At 37.1% G+C, this 19,676-nt stretch overlaps 2 protein-coding genes across 2 annotated transcripts; one reads left to right on the top strand and one right to left on the bottom strand.

The window, feature by feature from the left end:
* Positions 1 to 9,951: 9,951 nt before the first annotated feature.
* On the top strand, positions 9,952 to 11,351 carry LOC126799701 (B-box zinc finger protein 32-like). Its single transcript, XM_050526949.1, has one exon. It carries the CDS (start codon positions 10,174 to 10,176, stop codon positions 10,987 to 10,989), a length of 816 nt encoding a protein of 271 aa, XP_050382906.1. The 5' UTR covers positions 9,952 to 10,173; the 3' UTR covers positions 10,990 to 11,351.
* Positions 11,352 to 16,116: 4,765 nt separating this feature from the next.
* Positions 16,117 to 18,213, bottom strand: LOC126799958 (beta-glucuronosyltransferase GlcAT14C-like). The gene is made up of 4 exons (XM_050527219.1): positions 17,526 to 18,213; positions 17,073 to 17,148; positions 16,848 to 16,984; positions 16,117 to 16,773 (listed from the first exon to the last, which is right to left on the bottom strand). Exons 1-4 carry the CDS (start codon positions 18,052 to 18,054, stop codon positions 16,217 to 16,219), a joined length of 1,299 nt encoding a protein of 432 aa, XP_050383176.1. The 5' UTR covers positions 18,055 to 18,213; the 3' UTR covers positions 16,117 to 16,216.
* Positions 18,214 to 19,676: the final 1,463 nt, after the last annotated feature.

The following is a 19,676-nucleotide window of genomic DNA, read 5'->3' as shown; positions in this document are numbered from 1 at the left end:
GCCTCAGTAAACAGCCGAGTACCGAGTACTCGGCCGAGTTGACCGAGTTTTGGAACACTGGCTGAAATTACTCAATCCCTAACCAATTAAAATCAAGTTTAAAAGTAGCCAATAACCTACTCGTCATCAATCTTAATAAAAGAACCGCTCTAATAGCATCATATACCAAAACTTCTGGTATATTTGCAGAGAAAACATCTCCATTACATTGACACCCCATCTCACCTAATTGGAAATCACTTCATTATTTTTCTTTTTCTTTTGAAAAAAGAAATATATTGCACCAAAAAAAATTACAAACAAATAAAACACTCAGTGGTGGAACAAGATCTCTACACTCTGTCCAACTAGCAATGCCTACTCACAAGACTATCACAAAACACAATAGACATGAGCCAAGAATACTCAATCCCGAACCAATTAAAACCAAGTCTAGAAGTAGCCAATAACCTACTTGCCATCAAACTTAATAAAAGAACCGCTCTAATAGCATCATGTACCAAAACCTACGCCATATTTGCAGAGACAACCTCCACATACATTGACACCCATATAGAACTAACATTTAAATAATCTATGGACATGACATGCACAATAAACATGTGCACTCAATGATACAATCAAACCCTACTTACTGACAAACTCAAACCCTCACTCAATGAGGAGGGACGACAAAACCTAAAAAAATAAACCTAAAAAAACAAAGGGAAATTTTAAATACACTCTACTAAATACTTAATGTACACTCACTACTCAATACACCACTCAGTTTATTTCTCATTCTAATTTTGTATTAAATACACAACTCAAATTGCCTAAAATACCCTTAACTCAAGGTGTCTTATAATTTCATATGATTTTTTTAAAAATATTTTATATAATTAGTATGTACTAAGATATATTGAATTTGTAATGATCCATAAATATTGGTTATTTAAAAATTCTTACATATACTTGTTTTTCAAATTCTCAAACATGAAAAATAACAAATGCATTCTTCATTTTGTTTGATGAACTATACCTATTTTTCATCTTAATCGTAGATTTTGTTTTTTAAGGAGAAAAATTATATTGAAATGAGAATAATTATAATGTCTAACATAAATTACCTTAATTTGACATTTTAAATAGGAAATTATGAATTTTTTACGAAAGAAATAAAGGGAGGAATTGATAAGTAAAAATTTCCACTTAATTTAGTTTTAGATAAATATAATTTATTTCCTTGCAAATGCTACTTAATTGCTCACATTAATAGTTTCTAAAAAATTTAAGATTGTAATATTTATATTTTCTTAGGGTATATTTTTTTTGTAATTTTTCATACATATGAAGTTTGATTTGAAATCTGAAAAGATATGGATGTGTATTAAGTAATTAGTGATGTATATTTAAAACTTTTCAAAAACAAAATATCAGACTTGGACCAAATGGCCCAAGCCCACCTACATTGACCCCAACTCAGGCCCATAGAGCCCAGGCCAACCTCCATTAAGTCGCAAGAGATTCACCTGCCAAAGATCCAGCCGGCCGCTTCCACTTCCGATCACAGCATTGATCCCCAGTCGTCAACACCATGCGCCACCATAAAACCACCATTCAACCTGGCCACAGATATAAGGCACCCAACTAACAAGAACCCCACAAGCATCATGTCAATTATATTTGACCTAGATAGGCAGATCTAGGCAACCTAGCACCTCCAGGCTTCTCCATACCGCACCACCACACTAGACCCCACCCCACGCCGATGTCGACTTATCCAACAACCCTATACAACCACCACAACATTGCCGCCGCGCACCAACACCAGAGGATCAGAAAACAAAATCCACGGAAACTTCTCCCAAAACCGGCAAACTTCTTCCAATCAACCACCAACAAACCACCCAAGCTAAGCCACCAACTGACCCGCCAAAACTCCCGTCCGATGGCAATGTCAGATGATGTGCCGTCGGAGAGAAACGATTTTGCCAAAACCCTAGTTGATCCGGTATTTGAGGAGTGATAGAGACAAATGAAGTTTTCCCAGTGTGAACTTCATTTAGGAGAATTACATCTGGACACCTCATTTATTTCAGCATTGCTGTCACTTAAGAGTTATGATACTCATCCATCTCAAAATGATAGCCACTTCCTCACCAAAAATAATAAACCCACCATAGCATTTCACAACTCAGTTCAAAGATGTGAAATAATGGAGCAGCGCAATGCCTAGAAAATTATTCATTGTATTGCCAGAAATGAAAAATATGAATGGTATCAAAACAGATTGGAATAAGATGTACTACTTTGACTACTAACTGTGCCAAATATTAAGGCTGGATTTTTCTCCATATACTATTGCATACTGGCTTTCCATTTAATCCTCTGGCAGTTATAACAAACCAGCAAAACATTCAGACCTTGGATTCATCGACATTATATCTACAACTTGGGTACGTGCCCTCCAGATTTTAATCTTGCCCGCTTCAGTAAATATCCAAATTTCTATATGTACACTCCATCGCTTGGTTTGGGAAGATTACAACTTTTCTGTGTGAATTAACCAAGTGATATGACTGATATCCTAGCTAGGGTGATTTTAAACTGGTATGTGGATTATTTGCTAAGGCCTATAGAGTTGCTCAAGATATTCAAGTGAATTTGAGTTCTCAAAAACTACAATGAGGCCAATGATCAATAATTTTTTGACTAACTTGTAAAGGGTATGTAGGGGAAAGACGAGTAACAAGGATAAAGAAGTATTAAGAAAATTCAAGAGGTTGTGGCAGTATATATAAGTGAAAGTGGAGTGCCGGAATCAGTTCTATAAATAAATTCACCCCTCTCTGCCTCTCTTCCATTTCCCTACCATTTTCTTGCTGTGCTTCCCTTCAGACATATTCACCTCGCGTTGCTCTTTCTCCTTCCATTACGAGGTATGACCATCCTCCTATATGTTAGCTTTAATTTTAGTTGATTAGATCAGAAGTTCAAAACTAATAAGCTTACTCAATCTTAGAGGGTTTTTTTATTTGTCTCTTTTGGCATGGATTGCTGATTTTAACAATTCAATAATTGGAGTTCATTAGCACAAAATTATAGGATTTTCCTCCTCAAAATTATAGGATATGAATTGATTTTTTTTTTTAAAATTAGTTCATTTGGTCTAGATCTGATCGATTTAAACAACTTGGACATGCAATGTTTTTTCAGTCTTATATTTTTAATGGTAAGATTTTATCTTTTGAAATCATATGCGCTACAATGGAGAAGATGGAATTTGATGGAGTTACACACACACTCACATCGTATTTTTCAAATTGAGCTATGATAGCATGTGACAATGTGTGGAAACTGGTCATCGATCCCACAATTTTACTGCCTTTTTCAGTCTTATATTTTTAATGGTAAGATTTTATCTTTTGAAATCATATGCGCTACAATGGAGAAGATGGAATTTGATGGAGTTACACACACACTCACATCGTATTTTTCAAATTGAGCTATGATAGCATGTGACAATGTGTGGAAACTGGTCATCGATCCCACAATTTTACTGCCTTCTCTCTTGATCCCAAATTTGTTGATTTTTTTAAGGGAATGAATTAACTTCATTTGGCATTAAGACATGCACGACCATAATGATCAAATATAAGAGGTGACATGACACCTCTCATATAAACTAACCTAAGAAAACAAATAAATACACAAAAACGCGCTTATTATACAAATCAAATTCTGAAAAAACAAGTTCAAACAAGCGGACAATCTAAGAATGAAATGCAAAGCAAATATGTAACTCCTCAAATACTAAATTCCAATGGATTAACCAACAAATTCGGGCCCATGACATCAATTGTGTGTACCCTAAATAGAGGATTAGTCGAAACCTAGAGATTGTGGAGGATCTTTCCCCATGAGTCATAACCAGACCATACCCACATGGGAAGAAAGATAATTGGACTGAGCTAGTCCAAAAGACTAAGGCCCAAAAACCCAAAATGTCCCTCTCCCGCTACAGATTCGGCCAACTCCAACAACATGGTTTTCTCCACCACCTTAGTCTGGTGGCTTGCTTGGCTTTGGTGCCATAGTGAGACTGAGAGTAAAGCCTGACGCCTCCCCTTCCAAGAAAGGTTAAGCCGTCGCCGCTAAGGAATTGAGATTGGAAAATCCGATCGCAAACTCCAATTCTGATCAAGGACCAAGAACAAACTGATCTATCAGAACACACGTCATCGGCAACCTAAAGCCTAGACACCTTCAACCTCCAAAGAGTCCCTCTCGGTGCAAACTATTATACCGAATGGAAACAATCAACAAAGCCAACAAAACCTAGATTGCCTATGCAGCCTGACCTCCACCTGTGCTTGAATCACTTGCAGTGTCCAACGCCGCCGCCGTACATCACAAAACCTAGGAGACTAGGTTTCGGAATGGGTGCTACGTGAACAAAAAAATATGTAATTACATTCAAAAACACGTAGTGTAGAATTCAAACAAGATCATATATAAGCACTAGATCTTTGTCGGAGACATGTTAACATGGAGGTCGTCACTCACCATGGAATACATGCAAATTTCCAGAAATTTAAACCCTTTTAATTGATACAAACCGAACCTACTTAGCACATGATTCAATTTGTATCAAAATGGTAGATGAAAATAACACATAAACACTATCACAAAGACTGTATTCAAACACTAAATTAGGTTGCACATATCTGAAAATTATATATATAAAAACATATAAAGGCAATGAAGAACACATGAATTGAATCACAAATAGAGAAATTGTTATAACATAAGGACTGTAAATTGTCTTCTAATTATCAAATAAAATATGAAAATCTTTAACAACATACAATACCAAAGACTAAATATAAATACTTACTAAAATCGTTCATAGACAAACGAATATGAAACTACAAAGATCAACAGAACCATGGTGAAGGTTGCGAGAATCACACTTTGGAGTGGTTTTGGTGGGTTCTGCTCCAAAGGGGATTACTTGGCGTGGATGGTGGAGTGTCACACAGTGCTGCTTAGCGCTAGGGTCGTGAGGTGGTGGTAGGAAAGGTGAATGAAATGGTGGAGAGGTTGCTGAGTTTTTTATAGGTGTGTATGGAGAGAATTGGGCAGAGTTTTAGCTTATGTTTGCAAAAGAGAAGTAATCTCAATGTGTAGGAATGTCATGTTATTTATAGAGGAATTAGAGAGATGGATTGCATGGTTATGAGCTGATTCTCTCTTTCCTTTTCTTCTATTTTTTCCTTCTTAATTGAATGATGATCATCTTTGTTGGTTACATGCATTATCCCTTCTTCTAGGCCACAAGCATTCTTCTAAAATATCTCTTAGTTCTCTCCTTCATTTTTCTTCTTTTGTTTCCTTCTTTTCTTCTTTCTTTTCTTTTTATGGCCGGATGAACCTTCTCTCCTTTAAGGTTGTATACTTATTCATTTTCATCTCATTCAGAAACTAAATTACTTCTTTCATTTTTCTCCTTTTGTTTCCTTCTCCTCTTCTTTCTTTCCTTAATTTCCAAGTCATTATCTCTCATTTAATTTGGACAATAAGGAAAGAAAATAATAAATATAAATCACAAATGTTTACAAAAATGTTGAATAATAAAAATCATAACCCAACTAGGTTTCCTAGTTCGACAAAGAATACTACTTTATAGTACTCTCGACAATTTCTGCGTTTTACATCTGTTTTAGCACCAAAATGTAACCAACGCCACCAAAGACTCATAACTCGACTCAATGACTCAATACTACAATAATAAGGACTAAGTAAAGTACAAATGGAGGTAAAAACATGTTAAGAGCATCACACAAAATGCGTCTATCAAAGTTCAATATATAGAGATTGATTTTTTGTCAAAGGCCTACAGATGCATGGTGAGTCTGATATGGAAGAGATCAAAAATAGAATAACTAGCTAAAATCATAGCTATATGTTCACTTATTCTATCTGTCTCAATAATCATTTGTTGGTTAAAATGTTTTATTTAACTAATATATGTAGTATTGTTGAAGTAGATGCATGTATGTGTAATGTGTTGAGTTGCTATTTAATTTCATAATTATTTCAGTTACTTAAGATATATATGTTTCATTGTTGAATATATTCTTAACCCAGCACACACTACTGTTTCCCAATTCCAAATTTTGCAGCTTTAGGATCGAAAATGTCTCATGAAGAGGTACGAGCTGTAAAACATGTAATATTCTGCGTCGTTGATCACTGCCCGTACCCTCTATGCAATGAGATCAAACACATTTTCATGCATGCGGGTGAGTGTGAAGTTGGAGAACCAGAATGTTACACATGCAGAAGTATGTGGAACCTCTTATGCCTCCATTCCATCATCTGCAAAGACAACCTCTGCCTGGTGCCTCATTGCAGGTCCGGGGATTTATATTTTCAATCTCCATCTTCTTAATTAGGGTTTTTGCATTGGCAGATAGCTTTTTGTTTCAAAATGTTACTTGTGTATTAGGTAAGCGTATGTTATGTGTACTTTGTTTCTTTCTTACAGTGTAATAAAAGAGCAGATGACGAGGATGCGCCCTGCACCGGCGGCCTGAATATCAGCTCCCCCTGAATGCGATGCAGGCGATTGTGATGAGGAGTTAAACTACAATGGCTTATTTTTATCATATTGTAAAACTTAAACCTGCAGACATCATGTTTTATCATTTTTATGCATGTCAACTTTCTATCGGGAAACAATTTAATTGAAACTTCTCTTGCTGATCGAGATTGGCCAAATGCTAGCTTTTTGCAAATGTTTGAAACTATATAATGCGGCTCCTCATTGAACTTTGGATGTTAGCTATAGTACTCCGGCCTCTAGTGATTATGTTGTGGAATAAATAATTGTTATCTATAGTCATCGAGTGCATTAGGTTGTCGAAGGGTATCTGCGTTCAGGTTATAATAAACTTCAGAAGTCATCTACTGATCTAAATGTTGTGTTAAGATCAATTTTGATGGTTTCATTAAGAGAAATTCAGCGGCTAGTGACTTTGTTATCCGAGATGCAAATGGAAGACCACTATCTGTTGTAGCTAGCTCGGTTGGAAGAGCCTCAGTTCCTGTTGTAGAGACGCTTGCACTGAGAGACAACCTTATTGATGCAAAAACTAAGGGATTTATGAAGCTTGAAGTTAAAAGAGACTCAGAAGTTTGTGATTGATGTATTAAATGGCCAAATTGATCTACCCTTGAGGATAATCAAGTTTATATAAGACATTCGAAGGATTGTTACGAGTTTTGATTCTATTATCTTTACTCATGTTTTTCGTGAGGCCAACTTTGTGGCTGATGCTTTAGCTAATTTAGGTCATTCTAGCACTTCTACTCTATGCTGGAATGATAGGGTACTATTTGAGGCTTCTAGAGCTTTACTATTTGATCTTGTAAATTCTAGATGCCCTAGAGGCTTCTGTCTATAAGTTTTCTTTTTCTGTCTAAAAAAAAATCTACTGATCTACATGCATGGACTAACTATGATATGCTAATTTACCCTTGTAATTTTTTTGCTTTCAGAATAAGTATGGGTTGTGAAACTTACTCATTCATCGTATTTAAAAAAAAAATCTCATAGCTAGCTAGTGCTAAAGGGTACTACTCTCCATGAATACATATCGACACGAAATCCCCAATATATTGAGATAGTGGTAATACCGTAATAAGCGAAAGTTAGGCATTTACATAAAAGCTAGCTATCTCCTCAGATTTTTAGGCTATCGATTTATACTTTTAGGAGTAGAACTCCTCGAAATAATTGATTAGCCACAATATGGGAGTGAAACTGATTGGAATTAGCTAGAGAGATCAAGGAGCGTCTCCAGTAAGAGAACGAAGAGTCGAAGACAAAGAATATCACAAGTTCACAACCATCACAATCTCGCGTGGTTGATACACGTACCAGTTATTAGCTAGTTTAGTTTCGTTTCTTCTTCAAGTTGTTATTCAGCTTCTTTTAGCAGGGCATGTCTTAAGGCCAGTGCTTCATGCATCCACCACACTACCATTTCGAGTACTAGCGGGTTTAATTTGGAGCAATGCAACACAAAACTTGAACTAGACATGGTTGTAATGGATGAAATTAATTATCAATCGCGTTTGTGAAAGTAAAACAAACTTTGATCTATCCTCAATGAAACTGTAAGCACAAAGCTAATTGATTACTTGAAATACACATATTTGAGTAGATCTACATCTCCTCCGAAATATGGCTTAAAGTATATATATGACACTAAGATGTGGCGATACTAATGTTGGTTATACTGCAAAATGAAAGTCGAGGCAGACGCACAATAAGGGCGATTACCCGCACCTTTAAGGCTTAATGATCGACTGATCGATGAGGTTTGCAAACTTTGTTTCATACCTAAACTTAATCGTACCAGCATCCATGACAGAGTGTCACAACTCTAACCCTAATTTCGGATATGCGTATCTTTTCTATGCAAAAACTGTAGTTGTCAAATAATTATCTTTTAACATTTTTGATTATAGATTAGAGGTAGTGATATTTCATTATTCCAAGTATTAGATTGATGCCCTGAGAAAATCAACAAAATGACTAAATAAAACGATTAATTTATTAATTCTAATTTGTAATTTATAAGTTGCTGATAATTTGATAATCTTGATATTTATTTGTACGATGAAACTTATTCTTATAAGAAATTTTCAAACTTACTTACCTTATAGACTTGTGTACACATACTGTGCATGATGGTGTGTACCTTATAAATATGTGTACATAAACACATCAACGATTATGGTTGAGACAAGAGATCAGGAATTTCAAATGAAAAAGAGAACGATAGCTTCAATTCAAGAAGACTATGCCCCACCCTCAATCATTCCAATCACGCCATACTCCTCCACAACCACCGCTCGTACTTTCGTGGTTCTGCATCAGCCTTCTCCTCCGCCTTACACGTGTCAATCATGCAATGGGCCACTGCCCTCTGATTTTCTTTCCTCGCTCTTCTTTCTGTGGCTCCCGTCCGTTAAGATCCCGCCACGTCGACGGCCGCTGTTCCGTGGACCCTCGCTTGTTTAGGGAGCTTCTTCCTTCCCGCTAAAGAAATGAGAAGATTCCAAAAATGCCTCGAGGGTTTTTCATTGTTGGAGGTTTTTGATCATGACTTGGTCAAATATCGCCACGTTTTGGGTGAATCTAGTGGATGAGAATTTTTTTTTTGTTGTGGTGGTGGGGTGTTGTTGGAGGAGCCAGATATTTTCTGCGGGTAAACTCACATATATCTCGATGTTTGCAATTTTTCTTTGTTCCCCCTTTGAGAGTTTGGTATTTCAATATTTCAAGCAACAACATTTTGTTACAATAAGCTTTCCCATTATAATTCTACTTGTCACCATGTCACCATGTTGTTGCAAGTGAAATAATTCATGCACTGTGAAATTGAATACATTCGGAGATCAAATACGTCTGGTTCATTATACGTAAATAATCCAACAAAAAACAGGTAGAAGTCCTGAACACAACCCCGTTGTATCTTGATCTATGAATTTAAGCTACTAAAAGTCTGCAAGCATGATCAAATTAACTCATTATTAAGTTGATGCGCTTCATTGAGATTGTATAAAAAGCAAGAAGTTGAAGGACACTGCTGAAGAATGCAAAAACTTGGTACTCTTTTTTATTTTCTTTGGAGTAGTTTTCGGGTTTCGAGACCAACGAGGTCTGTGTGGACACAGAGACTGAGATGTGTGTCCGTTAGAGTAAAAACCATACCCTAAGTTACACATAAGACACAACACATTAAATTCCACCATGCATTTCGCAACACCTCTCCACTCAAAATGAGTCAAAAACTAAAAACCAAATAACCAAACACAAGGCTAGCTGCTCTCTCTTACTTTGCTCATTATCGACCATAAAATCTCAACTCTCTCTCTCTCTCTCTCTCTCTCTCTCTCTCTCTCTCTCTCTCTCTCTCTCTTCTCTGTCACTCCTCCTCACCACCGCCTTTCTCTCTATTTAATCTCCCTCCTCTATACCTCACACCTCTCCCCAACTCCATCTCATATTCTCATTCCATCTCCAACCACACCGAAAGAAACCTTCGTTCATTTCTTGATCATCAGAGCAATATTGTTTCAAATCACTCTCAAACTTGAGAGAACATTCTCGAAGCAATGAAGGGTCATCCGATGTGCGAGCTCTGCGACCAGCGCGCCGCTCTCTACTGCCCCTCCGACTCCGCCTTCCTCTGCATCTGCTGCGACTCTAGGGTTCACAGCGCCAACTTCCTCGTCGCTCGCCACTTCCGCCAGCCCCTCTGCTCCAACTGCAAAGCCCTCGCCGGAGACCCCATATGCGGTGAGAGTGTCCCCAGTGGTAACTGGCTTTGCTCGTCCTGCTCCCCGGAGGAGGACTTCTCCGGAGTCGACGATGATTGGTCATCGTCGTCGTCTCTTGATTCGGCTTGCTCTGCATGCAACTCCAGCACGGAGTCTTTAGCCGCGACGGCGACGACGACGACAGCAAACGTCTGTCTGCGGAGATCCGGGAGCTCAGTGACCGAAGTCTCCGGGAAGGACTCATACGTACCGGCGAGATTCACAAAAAGGTTTACGAAGAGGAGAAGAGCTGCGTCGACGACGAGTGTGGACGCCAGAGAGGAGGGTACTTTCGTGAATTGGTGCAAGAAGCATGGGATGAGCAGTGGTGACTCCGCCGTGGCGGTATCTTCGGCTTCTCATACTTTAAGGTTTTGTTTTGCGCGGTTTCCGGGGGTGCCGATGAGAGTGTCGCTCGCGGCGTCGTTTTGGTTCGGGCTGAGGCTTAGAGGGGACACGGCGGTGTCGACGAGTAAGAATCTGAGAAGGGTGGAGGAGATATCAGGAGTGCCGGCGAAATTGATACTGGCCGTTGATGCGAAGCTTGTTAGGGAACTGAGAGTGAGGAGATCAGGGAGGGCTGAGCTAGAGGAGGGCTGGGCGGAGTGTTGAGGTTTGGCACATTGCAGTAGAACGAACAAGCGTGGAGTGTCGATGGTAGTAGCTGATTAGTCAATTAGATTTGGATCTTATCAATTAGTTTTTTTTTCCGACGAAGAATTATGAATTAGCTTTGTAATTTTAGTTTTTGGTTTTTTAATCTTTGCAAAATCATGGTCACTTTTTTGTGGTGTTTCTTAGCACCATTGGAAGTTAGAAACAGTATAAAATTCAAGACTTTGAAATCGGTGGATCATGGTCATGATTTCCATTTAAGTAGTTAGTGGTTTAAAGTAATCTAGGAGCTCTGGATCCGTGGATCGTTCCATGGTTGTTACTTGTAAGCGCTCATAGTGATCTTCCATTTATTTTTGTTTTTGGAAAACAACGTTTCACCTAATCGCGTTTTAAATTCGGAAGCAGCGGATATCGACTAGCTAGGGTTCTTGACCATAAATCTACTAATCCACAAGGCTCTTAATAAATGTCGTTAACACGCAACTCTGATTATGGCCACAAAGTTAGACCCTAATTAACATCTTACAAACAATAATGTTAAATTTTAGGTAAAATGATTTAGAATTTTACCGCACACGCACTAATTTTCAGAGATGCCAGTTTCATCGTAGCTTAATTAGAATTTTGAATGTTCCTCAGTGTCATATTGGTTAGGATGCCATAAACTACGGATTCACTTATTCGATGTCAGCGGTAACTAGTCAATATTCGACATACATGAGTAGAATAGGTAAGATTAAGCTTGTAAAGCCAGTAGAATAGGTAAAGAATAAGCTTGGTTGAATCATATGTGATTAATCTTACCAGATAATCTTAGATTGAGTATTTAACAACTCCTTCTTCTTCTTCTCTCTCTCTCTCTCTCTCTCTCTCTCTCTCTCTCTCTCTCTCTCTCTCTCGCACGACATTTTTAGCCCCTGAAGTCCTCAACCATATATAGTTATAGACGTGGTGTATGATCGGGTGTTTGGGTAGGTGCAAGGTGCAAGATTAATGTTGATATTCCTTTCGAGCACTTCAGTTCAAAGTACGGTACATATCAATTTCTCACAAGTTAACTTCCTCTTGGCCAAGTAAACTTTCGAATTCTCATAAGCAAAAGAATAAAAATCTATCAAGACAGTGTGGTGGTAAATTTGCCATGTATAATTATGTAAAGGAACCACAAGAGCAAAAGATATATGAGGATCTAAATAGGCAAGTTGGAAACATAATGGGCTGGCTAGGTAGCTAGGTTTATAGTTTGAGTGTATAAAGAAAGGTCATAATAATAGCTAAGGGTAGATATTTCTTGAAAAATAATAACAAGTGTCAGGACCAAATTATCTGATGATTTTTTAAGTTGAGGCATTCAGAAGGGTTGGTGGTGGAAGAAATAACAATTGTGGCTGCAGTTAGAAGTTGTTGCAAGAATCCAATGAAGAAGAGAGAGTAGTGGGATTTTATTTCATCAATAATCAATTGGACATATTCATAATGTCGATGGATGATTTATTTCTGTGGGCTTAATTAATCTAGCATATAACATATGGTTTTTCTTTCACAAAAACCTGGTGGCAATGATCTAATTACTTATATATGTTTTGAATTTAATTCATGGCCGGCCCTTAAAATTTAAGAAATCAGATTTAGACGGATCACATATGTAAAGACTTTACATGTGATGTTGATTTAGGCAAAACGTTACATAATTCTGAGAAATCAAAGATTAATAAATTATCATCAGTTAACAAATTAATGGACTAGTTTAGGCCTCCAAATCAAAAGCTCAAATTGTGGTAATAAACCAACATATATATTCATAAAAATTTCAGAAAAATCAGCGGCAAAAATATCATAGAGATGTTTTCTATGATTTATTACTAGTGTTCTTGGCAGTGACTAGTCGTGAATCTCCCTTTTTACAACAAGATTAGTCAATAATGCAACAAGACTACTGCCACAGTCAGGACCGAATCTAAGATTTTGTGACCTGAGACGAGTTTCATAAACAGTGCCTTCATAAAGCAACTCCATTGAAGTTGTCATTTGGTTTTGATCTTGTTTTGTAACTAATAGAATAGTATATGTAGATAATAAATTCTAGACATTTTATATTTAAATAGTACAATACAAACTAGACATATCGATACCTAGGGTTTGTAACTCTCGTAAGAAACTAGTCATGGAAGGCACACTAGCTAGTTAAAGACACAATTAAGGGACCTGAAGATAAATAGTTGCCTTGATACATGATATTTGATCAGCATTTCCACTATAGGATTCATCAGGACGAAAGGGCTCAATTCTACCGTTGAGAATTTCCACTAGTAGTTCTCATCTGAATAGTGATATCAGTCCAGAACTCAGGCACCCGATAAACCCTATCTTTGGGTTTAGCACAGTCATCAATGTCCTCCCAGCACCAGTGACCAGAACTGCCCACATTGATGACAATACTTCAGCAAAGCGTACCCTCCCTCCTGAGGGCAGCACACCCTTCCAATACGGTTACAACCTCGGCAAATTGTCGCCCAGCGGGGGTGAATCTTAGTGCCTGCAGGAAAGTAATCTTGGTATGTGGAGTTCATATTAACGTGACCCCAGCCGCCACAAAGAGCACAACCGTATTTATCTCCTCTTGTATCTACAAGATTGATTTAAATATATATTTAAGTATAATAATGATGGCAAAAACATTACCACTTTAAATTTGGCATTCTTTTGAGAAAATTTTCAGTGCTACCGTAGCACTATGTGATAATGTCTAATAGTGTACACTGCTAATCAAAATTTGACATGTAAGATTTAATTAAAAAAATTATATTTAAGTTATTTTGTCAACGATTATTTTAGATATTTTTTCTAAAATCATTTGCACCATACACTCTAATACCCTAAACCCTCAAACCATACACCCTAAATCCTAAAACCTAAACCCTAAACTCTAAACTTTAAACTTTAAACTCGAAACTCGAAATCCTAGTTCAAAATCATTAATACATATGAAAGTCATTTCACAAATAATAAAAATATGTTAAATTATAATTTTGATGTAATAAATTCACGTGTGAAAATTAATATAACATGTAAGGAGGACCATTAAGCATTGTCACGTAGTATTACGGTAACATAAAAAAATTTATCCATTCTTTACATGCATTTTTAATGGAGCAAATATCGCCCCTATTCAAAAGAAAACAGCACTAATTACTTGGCACTTCGTCGCCCTAAAATTCATCAGCAGGAGTTTCTCCTTCAAACATTTTTTCTTTCCCCTGGCTACCTGTTTGTTGTTCCAAAGAGTATATATAAGATAGACATACAAACAAAGGAGAAATAAATGAAGAAGAGTCGATATACTCTAACTTACACAAAGTTTTAGAAGTTTAAAGCTCTCCATCTGAGAATATATGGAGAACAAACCAGTGAACTAGGAGTCTAGGAGACGTAATGGGATTAATTAGACAAAACTTATTCATAAGTCATAACAAGGCTATAGGGATAGAAAACCTAGATGACAGTATCAAATTAGGATACATATATAACCAACAGAAACGAATGATTCTGGTCCTAATAACACCTAGAATATCAGGAGGGGCATCGAAAATGCAGATGCTAATTAACATGCAATCTAAAAAGAAGACCAAGAAAGAGTAGACAAAAAACTTTGAATTGATCACCTTGAATTTCATCTCGGACTTCTGTTAACATGCTGAGAAATTCTGGCGAGGCTTTCTTATGGTGTGACAAAAAATTATTCAATATATGTCATTGCTGCTCTGAGAGCTTCCTTTCGTGAAGGCGGCTCCATAGTAGAACTATCACCTTCAACTTCAATATCATCTTGACCATTTCCCACGACGTTCTCCAGTATCTTCTCGTCAGACAACCTCTCTGAAGTTATGTAGTACATAATTTAGTGATTAGTTTATAACTCAATAAATTAAAAAAATTAAATTATGAAGAGAATAGGGAGATATGTATATTATTGATTGATAGGGTTTTCTTTGTTCAATATGTATTATTATTGATTGATATGTATTATTTATAGAGGATTAGAAAATACATTTATATAAGAATTAGGAGATAGTGATTCTAGTACAAACAGTATGTAATTTCTTTTAGGCAATAGACCAAAGCACACATATCCCCTACGCGAGACTATACCCAAAAATACATGCGGTCGTGCTTGGGGTCATCATATTTGCTCAAGTATCATCACTAATTCAGTATATTGATCTCAAATATGCAAGACAGTAAATAGATCGATATAGGATCCATTAACCTTAAAAAATTGTATGAAAACAGAATCGACAGGATAACCTACCGGCTTCAACCTCCTTTTCAGTGACCCGTTGATGTTCTTCAAGTTTCTGTTTCTTCTGGAGTTCAGCAGCCTCCACATCAAGAGCATTTCTCTTCGATATAGGATCCATTAACCTTAAGAAAAATTCGCTCAGTATTGAAGGAATTGCAGAGATTTGATGACCATGCTAATGACAATTCCAACCCTAGAAATTACAATCGAAATTTCAGAGTGAGTTTGAAATCTCAATTGAAAGTAATTACCCCGAAATGTCAGCGAGACAAAGAGTGACTAGATTGAAACCCAGAGGTGGACTTACCGATCAAGACGATCAAAGGAGGCCAAACTCTACACAACGATGGGAGAGATAGAGAGAGAGAGAGAGAGAGAGGGAAAGACGGCGCGCAATATTAGAGCGGTTCTTATTTTATGATTCTAAATGTTGGATTGTTAGACAAGCTACTTACAGGTTTGGGCCTTCTATTTTGCCATGTAATGGGCTGATGGACTATCTCCAATTCTCCATCAACGCAAATAATTCTATAAAAAGTTAAAAACCAATGCAAAAGAAGATGCACAAGAAGGGCGTAGAGATAATGAAACTCCCTGTTGTCCGTGTGTGTGTGTGTGTGTTTTTTTTTTTAAATTGCAAATAAATACTTAGGCGAGCTTTGGCTCCGGTCGGTGTTTACTGTTTAGAGTTTAGAGATCTCTATATGAGAAGGTGCAATTAAGGTCGTTGGTATATTATTCTGATAACAAAGATGATGTTATCATCAGTTTACAAAGTTATAGGCTAGCTTAAGTTTCAAATTTCAAAAAGGCTCAAAAGAAATTACAAAGGTGAAAAGTGGTAAACCAGCACCATAATATGACACTAAACGTTTAAAACTCATTAGGCAAAAATATTTGTTCACGAGTCATTTTGTTTGATTACCAGTGTTCTCGGCAGTGGCTGGTTGCCAATCTCCCTTCTACAACAAGATCAGTCAATAATGCAGCAAGCTTGATGCCGCCAGAACCCGGTTTCACATCGTTAATGTTGCCCCAAGTTGGACACAGCTGCTCTTCATGATCAGCTGTTGATGAATTCTCCACCCTCACTCTTCTCCCTTCTCCACGGCACCATTTTCCGGGCACCAACTCTTTGGAAGAGCGATGCAAAACGCTCTCATCGATCCTGTTTAGTAGTTGATTGCCTGTGTGAAACGATCTTGCAAAAGCTGCTCCGCTTGCTAGCATTTGATCAAAGTGTGACATATTTAGGACTTGAGTTTCTCCGGATGCAGTTAAGTTCCATTCAGTGAAGCTTAGATCACTGTCTACTAGCGAGTTTTGGAACTCCGGTGAGTTGCAGATGATTGTGTGGAAGTAGTAATTAAGAGGGTAAACCACATTGTTGAGGTACATCAGTAAATATCTAGGAAAGTTGTCCCATCCTTGGACACAATACTCCATTAGATCTCGAGTTAGAATCCCCCAAGATGAACCTATTTCACATATTAGCTAGGCTATGTTAGGACAAAGCAATTTTCTGTACACAGTTGCAGAAAGGGAAACTGACCTCCAAATATATCGAAAGAATCAGGAATTTCTCTTCTTTTATGTGAAGAATAGTTCAGTACGCGGAGTGTCCTGATTGGAGTACTATTCTGAAGATGTATAGTAGGATCTATAACAATTTTTTCGATGCATTTCTGCCTGCACCAAATCAAATTCGTTCAAGAGGTTTGGTAAAATAATGATCTGAAGAACAAACTAGTGGAGATGTGTAAAGACTGTTGCTCACTCTTTCCATCCAGTCTTGTTAGTAAAATGTATAAAATTGAGGTTCCTTGGCAATGAGGTCAAAGCATGGAGAAGATCTGAATGAGAAACCAGATGTTACACAAGAAGGTAATTTTCTAGTTTTCTGTGAAGCTGCTATGATAGAAACTGAGATCTAATTGCTTAGACTAACATTTTTCTATTTCTATTTTGAGAATTACATGATATTATTAATCTATGCCTGGAGAGTTCATGCGATCTCACTCCACCCAAAGCACGTTTGATTTGTCTAAGCGATACAGATTCTCAAATCATTAAACCAGGCTCGGCTACATTAGCAATTAGCATTAGGACATGTAATTAGTGTTGTAAATACAATTCAGCAACTTTTGCCAAATGTTAAGTCCTTAAAATTAAATTGACAGTGGAAAAAATTTAATCATTTTGAGCATAATTTTGATGTGATAGCACGTACCATCTTGAGGCATGAGTGGATAGTCAGAAGCGCTTAGTGCGATGAACCAATCCCAATCTGCACTAAGCTTTAGAAGCAATGCTGCAGCATGAAGTGTGGCAGCAAGAGAAGAGGACCCCATGTGGTTGATTCCATAACTTTGTCCAACAACGTTTACATTATCGAAGGTTCGAAAAACCCCTTGGGATTGAACATAAAGAGCCAACTGCTTTCTTTCGTAATCTGATGAATCAGCATCAAGTTGCAGCAGATACTGGTTTCTTGGATGGTATATTGCCTTCAAGAGCCTCAGTATTTTCTCATACTTCTCTCCATTGGTACTACTAATCCAATAAGCAATGACAGGAGGGTTGCCATTCCCTATTAATGGGACTGTCGACGAGATTTGGTACCTGTTGCCTACTAGACAAAACAAACATAGAGATGATTTTGATAGTGCACCTAGCAACACTGATGTCACTGCAAGAACCATAAACCATAGAGAAAATCCTGAACACCAAGCAAAAGTGTTTGAGGATGATAGTCTCATTATGATGCTCAGTGCTAAATGAGCGACCTTTGTATCCAAAAACCCAACTCAAGCACTGGTTTGGGAAACTTTGATATCTTTCTAGCTCCTAAGCCATTGACTCATAGGCTTCAAAACCAGAATGAGTTTGTGGAAATGATTCAAGTGCAACAAACACCAGAGATTGACAGTAGATAGATCTTTAACACACATAGAAATTATATCAATGAACTTGAAACAAGACCTGAAGTTTGGTGAAGAGTTTATGCGAATAAGGTTAGCATATATGTTTGTTGGACCAGAAAATAAAGACGGGCATCTGTGAAAACAATGTGAATATTTGAGTACCAGGAAAACGATGAGAGATTGATCTTGTCAAAATTAGAATAAGGCCGACAGAAGGAACTGATTCTTATTCGGCAGAAAGGGACTTGAAGAAACGAAGAGATTAGGTAAGTATGATTAATCAGATTCGTAAAAAACAATTTCAATATGATATTGAATTTAGGCTAGTGACTAGGCAGAAGAGTATATGTATATGTTGACTGACTAGGCAAAACTAATACTAAGTAGTGAAGAAATTCCTTTGTCTAGAGGTCTAAGTTTAAGCAATTAGATGAAATGAAAGCTTTAGAAATCTAATGAAATCCTTCAAAGAGAAAGTTGATTTGTTTGTTCTTCCACAATAGAAAAAACATGATTCATGAAGAATCAGTTCCTTCTGATTCACCTCATAAACAAACAAGTTCTTGATACATTGGAGGTCCTTTCGAGTTTTTCATGACAGCTTTCACGTTGCTTACATTGAGGTCTTCTTCTGAATCTGATAAATATGAAAAGCTTTCAAGTAGATCTGTTTTCATATTCTCCTCTTGATCAGCTTGTTGATCTTCACTGTTTAGTATAACTGCCAAAGGGTTCTCTCCCACTCCCATATAGAGCCACAAGGTTCTGAGTTCTGACCTTCCTGAATTCCATGTCTGCAATTATCCAAACAATCCAATTACTGCTACACCTGGAGCCTTTTCATCTGCTCTCCACCAGTTTTAAGGTCTGCACATTCTTTTGAGAGACCTAAGCTTCTCTACACTCCTTCTGAGTCGGGTCCATTTCTTGACGTATGAAAATAAGAACTCTAAAAATAAAATGTTCCTAGCAGTATAAAAGAAACTTATTGCGCAAAAAGAATATATGTAGCATGTCAAAACAAAACAGGTATGAGCTTTGGCATTTCAAATGGTTTTACATAATATCTGGCTGCAAAAAACATAAACTGACCCTGATCACAGTCTTATGTGTTATGATACTTAATAAAATAAACGTGTGTAAGGAACCCTACACATTAATAGCGACTATCTATTAAAGGAAAATGTAGGACTTCTAAAAAGATGCTTGATGATCACTTAAGTTATTAGCGACAATTAGGGATGCAAAATTTAACAGTCACTAAAGTTACCTAGTGATCACTCAAAATTGCACAAGTTACTTGGTGATCACACAAGTTAAACTTGTATGGTTTTCAGAACCTATGTTGTTTGTTTTCACAAACATTCTTGGTATCTTACATTTATAGATATTAACTTGTGAAATTGTCCCCAAAAAACAAACAATTTGAACATCCACGCATATATATATAATTTACA

The sequence above is a fragment of the Argentina anserina genome, chromosome 6 (assembly GCF_933775445.1).
Source record: "Argentina anserina chromosome 6, drPotAnse1.1, whole genome shotgun sequence".
Taxonomy (NCBI): Eukaryota; Viridiplantae; Streptophyta; class Magnoliopsida; order Rosales; family Rosaceae; genus Argentina; species Argentina anserina.
Note: the sequence above shows the minus strand (reverse complement) of the source record. Positions and strands in the feature narration are given on the sequence as shown.